The 22,401-nt window shown below is 47.8% G+C and overlaps 1 protein-coding gene across 1 annotated transcript in view; it reads left to right on the plus strand.

The window, feature by feature from the left end:
* The window catches only part of LOC141998759 (uncharacterized), a 39,120-nt gene extending 30,713 nt beyond the window's left edge, over positions 1 to 8,407 (plus strand). The window contains 1 exon segment of the mRNA XM_074971759.1: positions 7,280 to 8,407. Coding sequence (XP_074827860.1) covers positions 7,280 to 8,308 — 1,029 coding nt within the window. The 3' untranslated portion in view covers positions 8,309 to 8,407.
* Positions 8,408 to 22,401: the final 13,994 nt, after the last annotated feature.

Below are 22,401 nucleotides of genomic sequence, written 5' to 3' on the forward strand. Positions count from 1 at the left end.
AGGGATATTACCCACTTCCTACACACTACCTACTCCTGCCTCTTTGATGAAGGAGAACATTTAAAAAATAATTTACCAATATGTTACTGTCAATACTACTATTACTAGAAGACTGCACATTTTGTTACTTCTGTAGGCCAAACTCATTGCACACATCAGAGGCTCCTGGCATCTTCTCATTCCCCTTGGCCCCCACAAGTGTGCCATCCTCCCATCCCTATTTTAGGGGCTCCCTGCAACCCCCCACCCACTCCCTCCTACTACGGGTCTGTGTGTCCCCCCTTCCCCATGCTAGAATTCCCCATTCTTCCTCCGATGTCCTCTCCAATCCCCTCTTTCCACATATCATGTCCCCCATTCTTGCATTCCCCCTACGCTAGGAGAGCTATGTGCCACCATAACAGAACCAGCCACCTCCTGAGCACCCCCTCATGGACTGAGGTTGTGCTGCAAGTGTCCTGACTCAGTTTCCCCTCTTGGTTCCTCCATAAACTCAAAAAGACTTCTCTCTGTTCAATAATACCCCCCTTAAGGTCTGCTTTATTAGCAAAAGGTTCAAAATAAACCCCAAAATATCTTTGTTTCCACCCCCTCCAGCCTTAAACTGCACACAGTCAATTCCCTGACATATTGTCCCAAAACTCCCAGGATCTTCCTTGCAGGAGCCTTTCTCACTCTCACAGTTTTCTCTTCCTGTTTCCTCCTCTCCTCTGGCTCTTTCTAGAGCCCTCTATGATGCCCCATTGAGAGGCTGTTAATGAGGCACAGGCAGGCTGGACCAGTTCTTTTTTAAAGGGCCCAGTCCACCTTGTGACAGCTGCCCTATTCCTTCTCTTCTATTCCACTGCGTTTCTGGATTCAGATCCCATACCCGTTGTCAGTTGGGTCTTTTGCTCTTCACACAACACAAAGAACTTGGAGAAACCACACAGGCAGAGTTGGGTTTCAAATAACAATATTTACTAAATACCCACCAACACCCAAGGCCTAATTACACACACTGGTGCACTGATTTCTTGAGGTTTATAAAACTAGCACACAGTGAGCACTACTAGAGAGCTCACAGACTACTTAAAGAGATACTAACCTACCCTTAAAAAGAAAAGGAGTACTCGTGGCACCTTAGATACTAACAAATTTATGAGCATAAGCTTTTGTGAGCTACAGCTCACTTCATCAGATACAGACTAACACGACTGCTACTCTGTAACCTACCCTTATACACTACACCATCTTTAATGTGGGCCCGGAATTTGTGGGACAGGCCCAGTGTAAATTACTATACTTGAGAAAGCAAACGCCTAAAAATGTTGATATCCAAAGCCTATAACTAGAGTGCAGAACTCAGAAGCCATGAGTCACTCCGGAAAGTCAGAAGACGGGCATAGATTCACAGGAAGTCAGAATGGACCATTGTGATCAGCTAGTCTGATGTCCTGTATAACTCAGGACTTAGGACTCTCCTGAATTAGTTCCTGTTTGAACTAGCGCATATCTTTTCAAAAAACATCCAGACTGAATTGATACTACTCCAACTTGACATTCCCATGTTTATTCATCCGAGGATTACATTAGCCCTTTTGGCCCTACCGTCATTCTGGGAGCTCATATTCAGCTGATTATCCACCATAACCCGCAAGTCTTATTCACTGCTTCCCAGGATAGAGTCCCCCATTCTGTGTTTATGGCCTGCGTTCTTTCTTTCTAATTGTATGAGTTTATATTTGACCATATTGAAATGCAAATTCTTTACTGACACCCAACTTACTAAATGATCCAGATCGCTCTATAAGGGTGATCTGTCCTCTTCCTTATTTACCACATCTCCAATCTTTGTGTCACCTGCAAACTTTATCAGTGATGAGTTTGTGTTTTCTTCCAAGTGACTGATAAAAATGATAAATAGCAATAGGGCCAAAAACCAATTCCTGTGGGACCCCTCTGGATACACACCCACTTGATGAAGTTTCCCTGGTTACAGTTACAGTTTAAGATCCATCAGTTAGCCAGTTTTTAATCTATTTAATTTGTGCCATTTTAATTTGATATTATGTTAGTTTTTTAGCCATAATGTTGTGCAGTACCAGTCAAACACCTTTCAAAATTCTAAGTATGATCAGCACTATTACCTTTATCAGCCAAACTTGTAATCTCATCAAAAAAAGGTACAGTAACTCCTCACTTAACATTGTAGTTATGTTTCTGAAAAATGCAACTTTAAGTGAAACGATATTAAATGAATCAAATTTTCCCATAAGATTTAATGTAAATGCGGGGGTTGGGTTCCAAGGACATTTTTTGGGGGGAAGACAAAAGGCATTCTGTACTGTACTGTGGTTGGGAGAGTAGTTAACTCTGGCTTACCCCACACAGGCACAGCCCACTGCAGACAACGAGGCAGGCAAAGACACTAGGAAGCACCTTGCGCAGCAGCAGTGGCAGCTTCCACACAGAAGAACAGGCGCCGACTTTGCCGGGGGATGCTCCAGGCCCGCCTCTTCCCATCCCTGCTCCGCTCCAGGCCCGCCTCTTCCCACCCCCGCTCCACCTCCTCCCCAGAGCATGCCGCATCCCCACTCCTCCCCCTCCCTCCCAGCACTTCCCTGCCACCAAACAGCTGTTTGGCGGCACTTAGGACTTTCTGGGAGGGAAGGGGAGGAGCAGAGACGCGGCACTTCCCCCTCCTCTCCCTCCCTCCCAGCGCTTCCCTCGCCGCCAAACAGCTGTTTGGCGGCGGGGGAAGCGCTGGGAGGGAGGGGGAGGAGGCAGAGAAGAGGAACTTGTGCAATGCTCCCTTGTAAAGTCGCTGCTCTTCCACAGAATCCTACAAGCAGTGGACAGAGCAGGCAGCCAAATGACATTATAAGGGAGCATGGCACAACTTTAAACGAGCATGTTCCCTAGTGAAGCAGTGACGTAATTTCGAAACAACATTAAGCGGAAGGACGTGAAGCGAAAGCGGAAGGATATATTTTCCAAAAATTCATGTTGATTTGCTTTAATTACATTACCTTTGTTTAATTCTTTAGTAATCAAGTCCCATATCAGCCACTCCATTCTCTTGTCCAGGTTTGATGTCATGCGGACAGGCCTATAATTACTCAAGTCGCCCTGTTTACCCTTTTTAAAAATTGGCACAACGTTAGCTTTCCTCCAGTCTTTTGGAGCTTCCTCAGTACTCCCAGATTTATTGAACATCAACGTTAACTACTCTTCAGCTACTCCTTAGCCAGCTCTTTTAAAACTCTTGGATGCAAGAGTTGGATTTGCTGATTTAAAAATGTTTAACATTAGTAGCTGCTGTTTAACACCCTCCAGATATACTTGTGAAATGAAAGGAGTTATCGTCATATGATGAGACTATATTATTTGATTTTTTTTAACATTCCAGTCATGCCAATCTTCCCACCAAGTTTCAGTAATAACAAGTAGGTTGAATTTTTTCTCATTAACAAGCAATTCCAATTTCTTTTATTTTTTACCCAGGCTCCTAGTGTGTAGGCATTAAATAATTTCTTCTTTTCATGTCTCTTGGTGCCTTGAATAATTTTGTTCTCAACATCTTAATCTTTTGGTCTGAGTGCTCATTTGTTCCCTCATTTGTTTTCTCCTTTTGTTATTAGTTTAATGCCCTCTTGATTACTCTAGCCAGCCTGCCCCCTAGCAGATTGGTTTCCCTTCAACAGATATGGAGGCCATCCAACCTATACTGCCCTCTCTCTCCTAGAAGATGGTCCAATATTTCATAAAACCAAAACCCTCCACCCTACACCACTTACCTAGCCAGTGTTTCACTTCCAGAGTCTTCTGCCTTCTGTCTTCCTTCACTCCCATTACAAGAAGCATCTGAGACTATCACTTTCATGTTCCTTTCCTTTAGCACCCTTCCGGTTTCTCTGAAGTTGTCTGTAATGGGTGAGGTGCCCCATGACAGAGTTATTAATGTCAATACAGACCATCACCACTGGATCCTTGCCCACTGACTTCAGAAGCCCTATCCAATCTCAGAGTGACCCCTCATGTTTTGGCTCCGTCCTGTTGTCTGCCTGTCCCTGGCAGAATGTTCTTTCCATTCTTCTTAGCACAGAATCCCCAACAAGAATCGTCTGCCTTTCTTGCATGGGTAGAGATATCTTTGCAGGGACGCTTGATTGTCTTGTGGGTTGGGCAGGCATCCTCAGGTATGTCCTGTACAGTTCTCCATTCTGTTTGGTCAGCTAGATATTGCAGTTTCCACACTGAGAACATGATAACAATGCAATACTTCTAGCTGTGTGGAGTTCCTTCTTGTCCTCTTCTCTCTGGTGTTCACGGTTTGCCCATCCTCAGCTGCCTCCAGCTGTGGAGAATGTCACCTGGTCTTCCCGCCTCAGTGATTACAAACTGCCACGCCTCCTTCTCTGGTCTCCTCCTCTTCCTGGTTCTGTGGTGGCCAGTTCCATTCTTGAATCTAGGGTGGTGATGCTTCCTGAATTTGGTTGTCCAAGAACTCCTCAGTATCTCTGTATCTGTACTTGTCCTACCAAACCACTAATCTTTCTTCCAGCATAGCCACCAACTTGCACTTCATCCAAAGGACGTTTGATCTGGCCTCCTTCAGGAAAGAAAATATGGCACATCTGTTGCAGGTCACAACCACTGTTCCATTGCTGGCCACGTAAAACTGTACCGAGAGGAAACCTCTCACTTCCTCCAGAAGTCCCCTGTTTGCCTCTCCAGTTCATCTTAAAAAACACTAGTGTAAAAAAATAATAAATTTTGCAGCAATTTTATTTGCTTTCTAGGTTTTCAGTGTTGGGGCCGGGCCCCTCTCCCCCACCACCAGGGGCTAAGCTGCCTGGCCCCAGTGTTTGTGTATTGCATTGCAGCCACAAAACTCCACCTGCAACAGCACACGTGCAAAAATTAAACTTTCCCTGCTGCTGCTTACAGGGAGACACCAACTACTGACCCTCCCCTACCACTGGGAAGGTGGAGCTTTTCTTCTGGCCCTCTCCACCCCCTTTCCTTACCATTGCTTTGTCTCCTCTCTGCCCCAACCAATGTCTTCCCACACAGTCTCCAGTCTCTTCCCTGCCTGCCCCATAGTCATCGGTCTTTCCCATTGCAGTCTCCTGTTTCTCACACCTGCAACCCCATATGCCCCTGCAGCTCCTCAGCCTCTCTGCAGGCCCCACAAACCACCTGAATCCCCCTCAGCCTCCCTCTGACCCCCACACATTTCCATTTATCTTCATAGTTTCCTGTCCAGTCTCCTAACCACAGAGTCACAGCCGTGCCTGAGGAGAGCAGGGCTTCAGTCTTATTGTTTTCAATGTGAGTTGGTGGCCATCTTTACCAAGGGCAGCGTCACTCTCACTTCCACATGCCACTCCAGGGACGTGGTGGCCATCTTGAATCAGGGCAGTTTGGCTCCAGCCCCCTGCCCCCGCAAAGTAATGGGACCATGTTGAACAAGGGAACATGTGTCAGTTCTGTGCCAGGAATCATGAGATTCCTGTGAGCATGGGAAACATCCAAAAATTCCAACTAAATATTGTGAGACTCATGATAAAATCACTGGAGTTAGCAGCTCTGGGCATCATGGTTTCACCACAGAAACAGTGTATTTTTAATGAAAGCTTTGAGAAATTTCCCCTTCCCCGGGGCAGTTCCCTGCTCTCTGTGGGGAGGGGGATTTTCCAGCCCTGCCCACGACTGAGCTGATGGGATTATGGCTGGGGGAACAGGTCCTGAGTGGGGGACTCTGGTGGGATTATGGCTGGTGGGATTATGGCTGTTTCAGGGGCTGGTGACCTTCGAGGCAGTGGCTGTGTATTTCACCAAGGAGGAGTGGGCACTGCTGGACCCCAGTCAGAGAGCCCTCTACGGGAACATCATGCAGGAGAACTATGAGACTGTGACATCTCTGGGTAAGGATTCCTGTCTCCTTGGTTATTAGAAGCTGGGGTGTCTCTGAAGATTCTGGGTTGGATTCTGCTCAGGGTTCTTCCCTGGTCCCTTAGATTTCAGGAGGATCATCCCATAGTCCCCAGAACCCATGGGGAAGCGTCTGCATCCTCTATGCCTCCTCCTATGGGAGAGGAGATATGGAGACGTAGTGGGGTGCTAATACATCTCCATCCCCAGCATGTCCGAGAGAGAGGAACATACCATCCATCCTCTCTATCTGTGTTTTTAAATATGGGCACACACTGGTACGCAGACAGATGTTGTGTGTCCCTCCCTTCCCAGGACTGGCTCTATACCCAAAAAGGGCTCTGGTGTCACCACGGTTACAAAGGGGTAAGAGGTTGCACAACTGTGCTTTGCCAGAGTCATATAATCCCCAGTGTATGGAAATCCTTGAATCTCCTGCAGGGGGAACTGCAGGTCTCCCAGGAACCATCTGATCATCCCAAAGGGGCTCCAGGAACATTTTTCCATCTGTTGCATTTATACAAGGGCACCCACGCAACTCATCTCTGGGTCAGAATAACTGTAAAATTCTTGTCTCTTCTGTTCTCTTTCCCTGGAGCAGGTTTTCCTATTCCCAAACCGAATGTGATCTCCCAACTGGAACGGGGGGAAGAGCCTTGGGTCCCAGATCTCCAGGGCTCTAAGGAAAAAGAGATCCTGAGAAACATCCACACAGGTGAGGAATTGGTTAAATGGACGCAGAAACCACCCACCATTGATGTCAATAGCTTGGATTCCCACAAAGGCCCCATGAGCTACCCCAGTTCTGCCTCATCTCACCCAGGTCAGGATTGTTCCCACGAGGTGTCATGTGATTCATGGCTTCCTGTCTGCCCTGCCTGACACCTGGCTGTAGCTCCCTTCACCCAGAGTTGTTGGATGGGATATGGAGGCAGAATTGGTTCCCTCTCTTCCGGAGAAAGGTTTTGGAGGAGGGGACATTCAGCTCCTGCTTTTTTCAATCTTCCCAGCAGTTATTTTGGTTTGCTCCCCACTTTGCACTCTCCTTTCTGAGGTTCCCTTTCATCTCAGATCAAATTGATATTCATGTCTGAATTTTCACTCTGTCCCAGGAGGGGATGGGACGGTGACTGAGAAGGAGGCGGAGAATTCTCAGCGGGGAGGTCCCGAGCAAGTGGAACAGCATGGGATGCAGTCAGGAAGAGCTGAAAGGAACAGTCCCTGCTCAGGACTCCAGAAAGCAACCTGCAAGAGTCAGCTCAGGCCAGAGAGGCAGCTGGGAAACCACAGAGGGAAGACACGGGGTAAATCCACTCACCGTGAAGGAGTTTTGAAAGACCTTCCCGAAGACACGATCCAGCCAGGAATCTGCACTAAAGAAAAAATGTATGATTGTGCTGAGTGTGGGAAAAGCTTCAGTTGGAGATCACATCTTATTGTACATCAAAGAAACCACACAGGGGAGAAACCCTATAACTGCCCCGAGTGCGGGAAAAGCTTCAGTAGGAGCTCTACCCTGATTATACATCAAAGAGTCCACACGGGAGAAAGACCCTACAAGTGTCACGACTGTGGGAAGAGCTTCAAGCGCAGCTCAGAACTTCTTTCACATCGACGAACCCACACGGGAGAGAAACCCCATAACTGCCCTGACTGTGGGAAAACCTTCAGTGATGGCTCAAACCTCATTAAGCATCAGAGAATCCACACGGGACAGAAACTCTATAACTGCCCTGAGTGCGGGAAGAGCTTCAGTCGGAGCTCACACCTTATCACTCATCAGAGAATCCACACGGGAGAGCGGCCCTTCTACTGCCCTGAGTGCGGGAAGGCGTTCAGTCGGAAGGCTCATGTCATTACACACCAGAAAACCCACACTGGAGAGAGACCCTTTCGGTGTCCCGAGTGTGGGAAAAGCTTCATTCGGAGCTCAGACCTCACTATACATAAAAGAATCCACACGGGAGAGACACCTTATAAGTGTTCTGTCTGTGGGAAAAGTTACAAGCAGAGCTCAGAACTTATTTCACATCAGAGAAGCCACACAGGAGAAAGACCTTATAACTGCCCTGACTGCAAGAAAAGCTTCAGTAATAGCTCCGACCTTATTGTGCATCGGAGAATCCACACAGGAGAGAAGCCCTATAAATGCTCCGATTGCGGGAAAAGCTTTGGTCACAGCTCAGCCTTTATTAGACACAGGAGAATCCACACCGGCCTGAGGCCCTATAATTGCCCCGAGTGCAGGAAAAGTTTTGCTCAGAAATGGCACCTTATTAGACACCAGAGAATGCACAATGGAGAGACACCCTATAAATGTTCTGTCTGTGGGAAAAGCTACAAGGCAAAGGTCTCCCTCGTGTCTCACCAGAAACTCCACACAGGATAGAAGGCAGTGGGAGCTGTCCCTGTGGGGCAATGGGTCTGTGCTCCCCTGAAGCAAAGTGTAAACCTGCTGCAATTGAGGATGGGCTGAGTGGGCGCAGCAAGCAGGTGGATGGTTTGGATTTCACTGAGGGCGGCTGGTGAGGCCAAAGGAGGGGGGAGTGCTGGGCACTGGGGAGATAAGTCATTTCAGGGTCTGGGGGGAGCAGGCAATGGAATTAGTGGGGAGACATTTTGTGCAAGTTCCACACTCGCTTTCCAATTTAGCAGGGAGGTAAAAATTCCCCGTTGCCATCCAGTCATCCTTGCAGTTCCTAGGGCCCTTGAGGACAGATGCACGCGGACGTGCAGTCATATGGGGCTGTAGTTATAAAGCAGCCGAGAGCTACTGCTCTGAAGTAACAGGATTTCAGAGCAAGTCTTGGTGTATTGAACATCCCTGTAGACATGCGGGGGTGCACTGGACATTGGGGAATCCATGGGGGGAGATTCCCCCGAGAGGTTTGATTGCCCTGTTCCTGAGAGGCCAACAGTGAGAGCTGGGGACTTGGGACGTAGCACTCCTGGGTTTGGCTCCTGGCTCTGAGAAGAGAGTGTGGTCAGGTGGCTAGAGCAGGGCGAAGGAAGTGGGAGTTAGGACTTCTTGGTTTAGTAGCCAACTCTCCTAGTGTCTCCCTGTGTGACCCTGTACCAGTCACTTCCCCTCTCTGTTGTCCTGTTGCTCCTGTCTCTGCCCTGGAGATAGTAATAGTCGCCCACCTCTCTGGAGAGTTGTGGGATGTCACTAAACACTGTGTGTTCATTGATTCTAAGGTCAGAAGGGATCATTGTGTTCCCCTAGCCTGACCTCCTGTATAGCGCAGGCCATAGGCCTTCCCTGAATTAATTCCTGTTTGAACCAGAGCAGATCTTTTTTAAAAAAACATCCAGTCTTGATTTAACAATTGCCAGTGATGGAGAATCCACCACAAGCCTTGGGAAGTTGTTCCACTGTTGAAAAGTTTGTGCCTTATTTCTAGGCTGAATTTGTCCAGCTTCAAATTCCAGCCATTGGATCTTGTTAGATCTTTGTCTGCTAGACTGAAGAGCCAATTGTCAAATATTTGTTTCCAAGATACTTAGAGACTGTGATCAAGTCACCTCCTAATCTTAGAATCATAGAATCATAGAATATCAGGGTTGGAAGGGACCCCAGAAGGTCATCTAGTCCAACCCCCTGCTCGAAGCAGGACCAATTCCCAGTTAAATCATCCCAGCCAGGGCTTTGTCAAGCCTGACCTTAAAAACTTCTAAGGAAGGAGATTCTACCACCTCCCTAGGTAACGCATTCCAGTGTTTCACCACCCTCTTAGTGAAAAAGTTTTTCCTAATATCCAATCTAAACCTCCCCCATTGCAACTTGAGACCATTACTCCTCGTTCTGTCATCTGCTACCATTGAGAACAGTCTAGAGCCATCCTCTTTGGAACCCCCTTTCAGGTAGTTGAAAGCAGCTATCAAATCCCCCCTCATTCTTCTCTTCTGCAGACTAAACAGTCCCAGCTCCCTCAGCCTCTCCTCATAAGTCATGTGCTCTAGACCCCTAATCATTTTTGTTGCCCTTCGCTGGACTCTCTCCAATTTATCCACATCCTTCTTGTAGTGTGGGGCCCAAAACTGGACACAGTACTCCAGATGAGGCCTCACCAGTGTCGAATAGAGGGGAACGATCACGTCCCTCGATCTGCTCGCTATGCCCCTACTTATACATCCCAAAATGCCATTGGCCTTCTTGGCAACAAGGGCACACTGCTGACTCATATCCAGCTTCTCGTCCACTGTCACCCCTAGGTCCTTTTCCGCAGAACTGCTGCCTAGCCATTCGGTCCCTAGTCTGTAGCGGTGCATTGGATTCTTCCATCCTAAGTGTAGGACCCTGCACTTATCCTTATTGAACCTCATCAGATTTCTTTTGGCCCAATCCTCCAATTTGTCTAGGTCCTTCTGTATCCTATCCCTCCCCTCCAGCGTATCTACCACTCCTCCCAGTTTAGTATCATCCGCAAATTTGCTGAGAGTGCAATCCACGCCATCCTCCAGATCATTTATGAAGATATTGAACAAAACCGGCCCCAGGACTGACCCCTGGGGCACTCCACTTGACACTGGCTGCCAACTAGACATGGAGCCATTGATCACTACCCGTTGAGCCCGACAATCTAGCCAGCTTTCTACCCACCTTATAGTGCATTCATCCAGCCCATACTTCCTTAACTTGCTGACAAGAATACTGTGGGAGACCGTGTCAAAAGCTTTGCTAAAGTCAAGAAACAATACATCCACTGCTTTCCCTTCATCCACAGAACCAGTAATCTCATCATAAAAGGCGATTAGATTAGTCAGGCATGACCTTCCCTTGGTGAATCCATGCTGACTGTTCCTGATCACTTTCCTCTCATGTAAGTGCTTCAGGATTGATTCTTTGAGGACCTGCTCCATGATTTTTCCAGGGACTGAGGTGAGGCTGACTGGCCTGATCTTCTCTTTGCTAAAGTAAATAGATCAAGGTCCTGGAGTCTTTCACTATAAGGCATGTTTCCCAAGACTTTAATCATTCTTGTGGATCCTCTCTGAACCCTCTCCAGTTTATCAACAACCTTCTTGAATTGTGGACACCAGAACTGGACACAGTATTCAAGTAGCTGTCACACCATTGCCAAATATGGAGGGTAACATAATCTCTCTACTCCTACTCAATATTCCCCTGTTTAGACATCCAAGGAGCGCATTAGCCCTTTGGGCCATTGGCAGCTCACGTTTAGCTGATTATCTACCATGACCCCCAAGTCTTTTTCAGAATCACTGCTTCCCAGGATACAGTCCTGCATCCCTGTAATTAAGGCCTACATTTTTTGTTCATAATTGTATGAGTTTATATTTGGCCATACTGAAATGCATATGGTTTGCTGGCACCCGACTTTGTAACAGTCCCCAATCTGTGTGTCACCTGCAAACTTTATCAGTGATGATTTTATGTTTTTCCTCCAGGTTACTGACGAAAATGTTAAAAAGCATACCGCAAAAAACTGATCCCTGCAGGACCCCACTAGAAACACCCACTCAGTGATGATTCCCTATTTATAATTATATTTTGCAACCTGTCAGTTAATCAGTTTTAAATCCATTTAATATATGCCATGTTGATTTTGTATCATTCTAGTTTTTTAATCAAAGTATCGTGCAGTACCAAGTCAAATGTCTTACAGAAGTCTAAGTATATTCAGTCAGTACCATTACCTTTATCAACCAGACTTGTAAGTTCATTAAAAATAAATCAAGTTAGTTTGACGGGATCTGTCTTCCATAAACCCATGTTAATGGGGATTCATTATATTACCCTCCTTTAATTCTTTATTAAGCAAGTCCCGTATCAGCCACTCCATTAATTTTCCCAGGATCTGTAAGGCTGGCAGTCCTACTATTGCCTAAGTCATCCCATTAATTAAATTAATTAAAGGTCTAGAAAACATGAGGGAAGATTGAAAAAATTGGGTTTGTTTAGTCTGGAAAAGAGAAGACTGAGGGAACATAACAGTTTTCAAGTATGTAAAAGGTTACAAGGAGGAGGAAGAAAAATTGTTTTTCTTAACCTCTGAGGATAGGACAAGAAGCAATGGGCTTAAATTGCAGCAAGGGAGGTCTAGGTTGGACATTAGGAAAAACTTCCTAACTGTCAGGGTGGTTAAGCACTGGAATAAATTGCCTAGGGAGGTTGTGGAATCTCCATCATTAGAGATTTTTTAAGAGCAGATTAGACAAACACCTGTCAGGAATGGTCTAGACAATACTTAGTCCTGCCACGAGTGCAGGGAACTGGACTAGATAACCTCTTGAGGCCCCTTTCAGTTTTATGATTCTATGAATATTGGCATCTTCAGCTAGAAAGTTTCTTTTATTACTGTATTTTATTATTCTGCCACTGTCTCATTCTTCCCTAGCTCTCTCTGTCAGGGAGAGTGTTTTACTGAGTCGAAGGGTTTTAGCTGGATTCCCTTGTCCCTGATTTCAAGCCGAGACTCAGATCACAATGTGATTATTCCTGAAATGACTGCCCTGGGAGGGAATTCACCTGGTCTCTGGATGATGGGTGTCTTGTGTTTCTGGACATTTAGATTTTGGTTGAGTCTTTATTTCGCAGTGAAGTTTTTTCAACATTAGTTTCTGCTTTCCTGAATAAAAGATTTATTGCAAACCCTTCATCTCCCTGGGCATCTTGGGGAATTTCCTCAGTTCGTGAGCTTAGCACAAGGCTGGATACACAGACGCCTCCAGTGGGGGAGCAGCTTGTCTCCTCACCAGCAGCATCTCCAGTGTCTATTCTCTCTTTCAGCTCAGTGAGTAATCCAGTTGCTCCTGGGCAGAATCTTGACGTTTCCCCGAGGACACAGAGCAGCTAAAGGGCTCTCAAACATCCTGGCTGGACTCCATCCCAGGCGTTTGCTTCCCATCAGGTGTCTGGCTCCTGCTTCTAGTTTTCTGGTGCTTTCTGTGATACTAACTCTGTGGTGTCGCAACTGTCTCTATTGGGGAAAAGGGGATTTATCCCCTAGGCACTCTGCTGTCCTGTTCTCTGTCCCAGCTGCCAGCTCCATTGATCAAAAATTGGGCCATCAAACCCCAACACCAGGGCTCTGATTTCACCCCCTGCCCTGGACCTGCTTTGGAGGGGAGCGAACAACTGCAGCCACCAGACAAAACATCCACTGGTTTTGTTATGTTTTTTTTTGTTCTACATTTGTACTATGCCTTTCACAATGGGGTTCTGGATCATGACTAGGGCTCCTTGGTAATACAATAATGGAACAATAACATAAGGTTCCTAAAAAATCCCCTACCACGATTGGATCTGCTTTAGCCATTTCCATTCACCAACCCCTAGGAGGACGGAACAAGGTGGAGCAGGGTGTGGTGGTTATTTGGGCCATAGATTTCTCCTTCTGTTCTTTTGATTCCTTTATCAATTTTCTACCGTTTCGAGAAGGGTGATTGGGGAGGGTTCAGGAGCTTTAGTGCATTTCACAGCCAAGTTCCTGACTCCTGTTTCCATCCCTATCCCTCCCTGTTGCTGTCACACTAGAGACTCTGAATCCCTCTACAATGAGAAAAACTTGTATTTTCAAAAGCCAGTTACAGTTACTTGGGACCAATCATTTCCTGACCTCTCCCACCATTTGCACATTCCCAGCCCTGAAGAGCAAGGACAGGGGAAGCTGAGGCCTTCTAGATCCTGAATTGTGCCCTTAATAAAAACTCCTCAGCAGATATTTTGGTTTGTATTGATGTGAACAAACAGATCAGAGCAGATTACCTAGTAAATAAACAAAAACACAAACTGAGCTTAATATACTAGTGAAGTAGGATATGAATTACCAAATTCTCACACAGAGTGATAAACAAGCTGGCAGATTCTTAAGGCACAAGCTGCCTTTGCTTTGCAGCTTGGGTTTCCCAGGTTTTCATATACAGGCTAGAAATCCCTTTAGCCTTGGATCATCACTTCCCCCAGTTCAGTCTCTGTTCCTCAGGTGTTTCCAGGTGTGTTGTTGTAGGGAGAGTGAGGTACCATCATGATGTCATTTCACCCTTTTATATCTTCTTCCCACTTGCTGGAAAGCTCTTTTGCTGTGACCTGGGTCAAACAGTTCCCATTATGTAGTGCTATCTCTGAGAGGTTTCTATTGTACACAGTTCCTGGGGTAATCGTTGTTCTTGTGTGCATTTCCTCAATAAGCCATTAACATTGTTTGGCCTTTTTACTGTTGTACCTGAAAGGCTGCTTGTGGGTGTTTTCAACCTAAGAACATGTTTCAGTAACACATACATAGCCAAACTTCGTAACTTCACATATAATGATAGCACATACAATCTAATGAGATATTATTGTCTAGTAAATCAAAACTTTTAGAATGATACCTCACAAGGCATAATTTGTGCAAAACATATCCTAATTATATAACAGTGGTGAATATGGGGGTGTCAGGGTGTCACACACCCATCCTCTCCCTTGGATGGGGATGGATTAATGTCTCCACACTGTCTCTGAATTGCCTCTCCTCTGGGAGGAATATAGAGGGGATAGGCTTTCTCTCAATGGTCTGGGGACTATTGGGATGATCCCCCTGAAATATAGGGGACCAGGAAAGGATCCTGGGTAGAAGTGATTGAGGTACTTCAGAGATATCCCTACTTCTAATACCCAAGGGACCAGGATTCCTGACCCAGAGAGGTCACATTTTGATAATTCTCCTGCATGATGTCCCTGTAGAGGGTTCTCTGAGCACGGTCCACCAGAGCCCCCTGCCCCTGGGAAGCAGGGCCCGACACGCCACACAAAGGGATTTCTCCTTGTGTCTGTGATGCAATATCTGTTGGACACTGCAGCCGATCCATTCCAAAATTCCAGGGAATGTTCTAGGGAGCCACTGGCAGCATCCTGCTGATTGGGTGAAAATGAAAACCAGAAAAGCCTGATTTAGAGACCAAATCCAGCTGCAGGCAGAGGAATCCCTCTGGTGCACCCTGCTGCTGTGTGCACATCACGGGCAGTGGCTGAGCTGGCTGCATGGTGAGATCATACAGCCTGGACTGTACCAGACATAACACAGCCTTAGAGGATGGCTTTTGGAGGGACCTGGAGGGGCAGGAGTTGGGTTTGGGGGGGAAGCAGCAGGGACTATAAGGGTGGTGGAGGGGAGCCAGTGAGAGTGGGGGGAAGGAGTGACCCTGGGGGGGAGTGAAAGTGAAGGGGAGTTGGGGAGAATGTGGGGAAGGAGTGAGGAGGGGAAATGGGGATGTGGAGGGGACACTGGGGTGAGGAATGTGGTGGGGAGAGAGGAGGGAATAGAACAGGGACTGTTTATACTCTGAGTGCCGGGCTGGGGGTGTCTGTAACTCCTGTGACCCCCATATATGGCCCCCGTCCTGCTCTCCACTACCCCTCCCCACTCCCTACACATCCTCTCCCCACCCATCACATTGCAGCGTAATCTGCCATCACCTGCTGTTCTCTATACAGATCATATGTCACAGGACCAACGTCACAAGGCGCTCTCTCTCAAGGGGCGCACAGCTCAGCCAGCGTGAGAGAGGCAGTGTGCCGTCCTGCAGTGACTGGTTCAACCCCTGTGAGATGCAAGCCCATCCCCTGCCTTTCCAGGAGGCTGATGGCTGGGGCACACTCTGCACTGGCAACAGGCCTCTGATATCAGCACGTCCAGGGCTTTGTTCTCTCACAGTGACAAATTTCCACACACATACACACCCCTGCTGGGAATGTCACAGGACTACTAACTGTGATATGTAACCTATCACTCAAATCAGCTTCTGTACCAGATGATTGGAGGATAGCTAATGTAATGCAATTTTTAAAAAGGCTCCAGAGGTGATCCCGGCAATTACAGGCTGGTAAGCCTGACTTCAGTACCTGGCAAACTGGTTGAAACCATAGTAAAGAACAGAATTATCAGACACATAGAGGAACAAGATTTGTTGTGGAAGCATCAACATGGTTTTTGTAAAGGGAAATCATGCCTCACCAATCTTCTAGAATTCTTTGAGAGGGTCAACAGCATGTGGACAAGGGTGATCCAGTGGATATAGTGATCTTGGCCTTTCAGAAAGCCTATGACTAGATCCCTCACCAAAGGCTCTTATGCAACACAATCAGTCATGGGATAAGAGGGAAGGTCCTCTCATGGATCAGTAACTGGTTAAAAGACAGGAAACAAAGGGTAGGAGCTGGGACTGTTCAGCTTGGAAAAGAGACAGCTAAAGGGGGATATGACAGAGGTCTATAAAATCGTGACTGGTGTGGAGAAAGTAACATAGTGTTATTTACTCTTTCACATAACACAAAAACCAGGTGTCACCCAATAGGTATCAAATTTAAAACAAACAAAAAGAACTACTTCTTTACACAATGCACAGTCAACCTGTGGGACTCATTGCCAGGGAATGTTGTGAAGGCCAAAAAATAATCCGATAAGATCATGGAGGATAGATCCATCAATGGCTATTAGTCAAGATGGTCAGGGATGCAAACCCATGCTCTGGGTGTCCCTAGCCTCTGGCTGCCAGGAGTTTGGAGTGGATGACAGGGCATGAATCCTTCAATGATCGCCTGTTCTGTTCATTCCCTCTGAAGCACCTGGCACTGGCAACTGTCGGAAGACCGGATACTGAGCTAGATGGACCATTAGTCTGACCAAGTAAGACCATTCTTATGTAATTCAAGGCTCACGTTTAAAGAATCCAGCAGAGATTTCATGGTCTGTTCTCCTCCCCTTTTCCTTTCCTCCCTCTTTCCCCCCATTCATTTCTGACCAAACCTTCCAGCAGCTGGCAGACAATCTCCTACCTGAGTATGTTTCACTGCAGCCATTTCCCTGTCCTGTCCCCTGGGAGGCTGGGATGATCTGGATCAAAACACAGATGTTATTCGGCAGCCTGTCAGGGTGAGAAGGGCAATGGGGGAGGTTACAGAAGTGGTTTTAGTTCATTTCACACCCCAATACCCCCACCCCAGGCTCTTTCCGTACAGACAGAGGATTTAGACTCTGCCAGGCTGGGAAAACACTTGGTCACTTTATTACTCACGTGATCCAGCATCAGTCTTTGAATTTACACCCACAGTTCTGCACCCAGTTATTTCCAGCCATTCCTCTCCCCTTCCCCTACTGAGTGTGCAAAGGCCATCGTGTGCAGAATTGCAGCTCTGTGTCCACTGCGCTGCCCTGGCTGGGGGCACATTTGGAAGCTAATTCACAGGCACATGTCACTGTTTTGCCCCTTTCAGTTCTGGGTTTGGGGCAGTGCCCTTTTTCTGTGGGAAACCAACGAACCCATCACCCCGCCGCAGCCCTGTCCTTCTCTAGGGCTTTCCCTGGGGGCCTCTCAAAGGGCTTCACCCCCATTCACACACACCCAGCCTCTCAGCCCCTGGGCAGCGGGTCCAGCTTAGGGCCAGCCCAGGGACAGACCCAGAGACCTGCCTGAGGGGAACAGACAGCAGGGACCCAGCTACCTGTGTCCCTGGCTGGAGCTTTTCCCCAGATATCTCCCCAGCGCAGTGCAGAGGGGCCCGGCCTCCCCTCCCAGCTCCAGTGCAGTCTCCCCAGGTGTCTATATCCCCTACAGGCGCCGGCTTAGGAGCCGGGGTGGGCAGAGCCCAGGGCTGCCCCAGAGGCTGGTTCCAGCTGGGCTGGGCACAGAGCGGGGTTAATGCAAGTCTCTCCCTGGCACAGACCCCGCTGCAGCCACCGGCTGCTCAGTCTCGCTCCCAGACAATGAAGGCGGCAACCGCAGTGTCTGACCCAGGAAGCTCCAACCCTGAGCAGAGCAAGAGGCAGTGAGTGCAGCCTCCCATCCCTGAGCAGCCCCTGGAACCCCCTGGTGGCACCAGCTGATGAAACCCACTGCCTTCGGCCTGGGATTGTGGCACGTGTCTGGATCCAGCCTGACTCCTTCTCCCAGCCTGGGAACATGTCCCACAGAGCAGGACCCCCTGCTGCGGGTCCCACCCCGGGATACTTCCACTGCTAAGGAGAGTTCACCCTCAGGGTTGGGGGAATAGACGTCGCTGAGAGCCAGACCTGTCCTGGATCACCAGATCCCAGCTACAGGCACCGCATGGGCGTGATTTGCTGGTGGTGAGAAGCCGGTGGAGAAGCGAGGACAGGGCGTGTTCAGAGGCAGGAGTGTGATGATGCACAGAGCCCAGGTAGGGGACTGAGAAGGCTCTGCGTGCTAGAGGGTGGACCAATATGGGATGGGGTGGGTCTGAGTGCCCCACAAGGCAATGAGGTGGCCCAAAGACCATGAGGCAGCTGAGAGATCCCTGGGGTTGTGGGGCTCAGAGATTATGTGACTGAGAGACAGAGAATGTGTGTGTGTGAGAGGGAGTGAAAGAGGTGAGAACAAAAAAAAGGAAAGTAGAGAAGGGAGAGGATCAGGAGGTGAAAGTGATACAGAGCTACAAGGGAAAGGAAGAAATAGCAACAAATGAGACACAAAGGGGAGGTGAGAGGGGAAATGGTTATTTAGCTTAGCTATCCCTGCTGCTCCAGTCCCCTCCCACAGCCTTACCCTCTGTCCTCCAGCCCCTGCTGCAGGTGTCCCTGTCAATCTGGTTTCCCTTTGTAAGTTGTCTGGTGAGCCAGGGTTCCTCTACATTTGCTTCCCCCTCCTAGCACTGCTATCTGGGTAGGAATCAGGAGCCTGAAGAGATTGTGAGGTGACCAGGGACCCATGGATCCAGAGAGATCCCCAGTCAAAAGGAGCCCATGAGATGAGACACAGCCCTGATGGCAGCAGGGGATGCTGCTCTGTGGGGCACAGTTCCAGGCAGGGAGAAGGATTCTGGCCAGATCCCTCCTGAGCCCAGTTTCCATCCCCAGGGGGAGAGTGTAGTGAGGGGGTTTCATTAGCTGTTGCCATGAAAGGGCTCTTGTTCTTGCTAAGGAGGGGAGGCTGTGCTGTCTTCCTCTTCTTTCTCTGCTCGGGTACTGGTGTTGAGCTCCCTGGCTCAGAGGGTTACTCAGAGACAAAGGTGGATGTAGATGTGCTGGGTGGGTGGCTGCCCTTCTACAAACCCAACAGAAGGGAAAATGTTCCTGGAGACCCTCTGGAGATGTCAGCTGGTTCCTGGGAGACATGCGGTTTCCCTTGCAGGAGATTGAGGGATCTCCACACACTGGGGGATTTTATGGCTCTGGCATAGCACAGTTGTGCAAACCTTTACCTCTTTGCAACTCTGCTGAGACCAGAGCCCTTTCCAGACACAGAGCCAGCCCTGGTGAGGGAGATTCAACATCTTTCTGTGTACCAGCATGCAACCACGTTTAAAAAAAAACACAGAACAACGTGGAACTGGGGTACCACTGTGCCCCCTTAACTCTCTAGCCTGGGCTGTCTCTTACAATGCTCTGCCAGTGACAAGCAGCAAACCCCTCCAAGCATTGTGATCACTCAGCCATCAGCATGTGGAGACGCACCCAGCTACGTTGCATGAAGGCTCTCTCAGCCAGTCATGAATTATATAGAGAGAGGCACCAGAAAAATCACTCCAACTCCCAACCTTGCACCCCAGTAATGTACCGTCTTACACTGCTCAAGACTCCCTTGGACTGTGCAAGCTCATTTATTAGTCTGCCACGCCAACCAATTGTAGTGGACATGCAACAGCCCTTGTTAACCTGAGCTTAGATTCCCCAAGCACTTCAACCAAAAACACATTGTTTTCAATAAAATATAAAGCAGGATTATTAACTACAGAATGGTAGATTTTAAGTGATTGTAAGTAGCAGGCACAGAGATCAAAGTTGGTTACATAAGAAATAAAAAATAGAATTGCAGTCTAAATTCTACAGACTAAGCAAGATTTTAATCAAGCAGTTTAGTTTCTCACCCCGCTGGATGTTCCAGGCAGTTTACAGTTCTTAATACACAGACTGAATTCCCTCTCAGCCTGGGACTAACCTCCCCAGTTCAAAGTCTTTATCTTCCACACGATCTTCCAGGTGTTGGGATGGGGGAGGAGAGAGGCCCAGTGGTGATGTCATCATTCCTCACTTATACTTCCTCTACAGGTGCTAGAAGGATCCTTGCTGTGACATGGGGGTTAGGCAGCCCCCATTGCATATGTGCTCCCTCTGAGGAGTCTCGGAGAGTGGATTCTTCTTGGTGGGCCACCAACATCTGTCTGGCCCGTGACAGTTGCTCCTTTATTGCCACTGAAAGGCCAGCTGGGGGCATTCCCAAATTACCACACATTTCAGTAAAGTATTGCTATCGATTTGTTATAACTTCACATACAGTGACAGTACATACAATTAAACAGGATATTAATGTTCAACAGATCAGATACCTCACAAGGCATGCATTGTACAAAACATATCATAATCCTATCACAGCAGTGAATATGAGGGTTCCAGTGCGCTATTTTGAGGGTCAGAGTGTCACAACAGGAGATACCACTCATCTTCTTCCTTGGAAGCTCTGGGAAGGGGTAAATTTGTAGGCCCAGTTATCACAACAGTTACCACAGAAGGAGCGAGAGCATCAGAGGAACCACAAGGAGCAGGCATCCAATAGGAAATGAAGGCCTGGGATGGAGTCCAACCAGAATGGCTGTGAGCCTGCAGCTCTTCTGTATCATGGGGAAATGTCACAATTCTGCCTGGGAGTCACTGGATTTCTCACTGAGCTAGGCACGGAGACACTGGAGATGCTGTCGGGGAAAAGGAGATGGGCTGCTCCCCATCCAGGAGCATCTGGCTATCTAGCCTGGCAGAGACTAACTGCTCCAGTTCTGAGCGACCTCTGGGGCTCAGCCCAAGCCACGGCTCCTGAACTCTGCCTCTGAGGCTGTTTAACCCCTGCACTGATTAAACCTGTGGGACAGGGGAAGGGAAGAGACAGAGAATGAACCCAGAGGCACTCAGAGCCGTGAGAGCAAAGACGTGGAGGATCTCAGATCCCCTTTTAAAACCAGATGGACAGAAACACCATCAAAAGGGCTGGATATGGGGAATGAGCAATTCCTGTTGAAGGGCAGTGAATAAGGGAGGAGCTGACCCGGTTTGAGACAGTTTGCCCACCAGCCCTCAAGAACTGAGGAAACTTGTGGGACGCCCAGGGTGATGAGAAAAATCACACAAATATTTTATTATTTATTTGGAAAGCCAGAGACCAAGAGAAGTAAAAATGTCAACAAGAAAAAGACTCCAGAATTTCCAGAAACAAGAGACCCTCTCTCCTCCCTGACCATCGACAATAAGAAATAAAACCCTCCCATGGGCATTACAGTAGTAACTCAAAGGTGAGAACACCAGAGTTATGAACTGACCGGTCAACCACACACGTCATTTGGAACCAGAAGTACGCAATTAGTCAGCAGCAGAGACCAAAAAAAAACCCCCAGCAAATACGGTACAGTACTGTGTTAAATGTAAACTATGAAAAAAATAAACGGAAAGATTAAAAAAAAGATTTGACATGGTAAGGAAACTGTTTCTGTGCTTATTTCGTTTAAATTAAGATGGTTAAAAGCATCATACTTCTTCTACATAGTGAAGTTTCAAAGCTGTATTAAGTTAATGTTCAGCTGTAAACTTTTGAAAGAACAATCATACCATTTTGTTCAGAGTTACGAACAACCTCCATTCCTGAGGTGTTCATAACTCTGAGGTTCTACTGTATTTCAGGAATAATCCCAATGTGTGACAACATAAGCAGAGCCTCTCCCTGCAAACAGGGACAAAGGAAACCAGATAAACTTTCCCTTTGGCTCACTAAAACAGTTTCCTAGCAGGAAGATCCAGGAGAAGGGCCACTTGTATAAGGTCACAAATGTAAATATTAGCAGAGCTGGGAATGGAACCTGGGAGTCCCGATTCATAGCTGTCTCTCCTGTTCTAGCTCATTAGACCCTATTCCTCATCTAGAGTGCAGAAGAGAACCCAAGAGTCCTGATTCCTAATCTCCCTGTTCTCACTATTACACCATACTGCCCACAGAGCAACAGTGCAATACCCCAAAGATCTCACCCCACAGATAACACTCCCATGCATTCCCCGACCTGCAGCCCACCTCTCTGTATCCGGAAATATGCCATACAATGTGCACTGCTCCGAAATCCTGACACTTCAGATCAGCAGCTCTCTCTGCCTTATAGCTACAGAGCCACAGGCGCCATCGCTGCTTCCCTGAATAATGTCCTCCTATCCCCACCACGAGGGGTCTGAGGAGCTGCAGAGATGGTCAGACACAAGCTGTGACCAGGTATTTTTACCTCTTCTCTACATTGGAAAGTGTGGGTGGAATCCACAGAAATGTCTCCCAACTAATCCCATTGACTGCTCCCTCCAGTCCCTGAAATGACCCATCTCCCTAATACCCAGCATTTCCTCCTCCCTGGCCCCCGCCAACCTCCCCCCACTGAAACCCCAATCATCAACCACCTCCTGACCCTACCCAGACCCTCCTCAAATGCAGCACATTTACACTCTGCTTCAGGAGGGCACAGACCCATTGACCCACAGGGAGAGCTCCCAACACCTT

The sequence above is a fragment of the Natator depressus genome, chromosome 14 (assembly GCF_965152275.1).
Source record: "Natator depressus isolate rNatDep1 chromosome 14, rNatDep2.hap1, whole genome shotgun sequence".
In the NCBI taxonomy this organism is placed as follows: Eukaryota; Metazoa; Chordata; order Testudines; family Cheloniidae; genus Natator; species Natator depressus.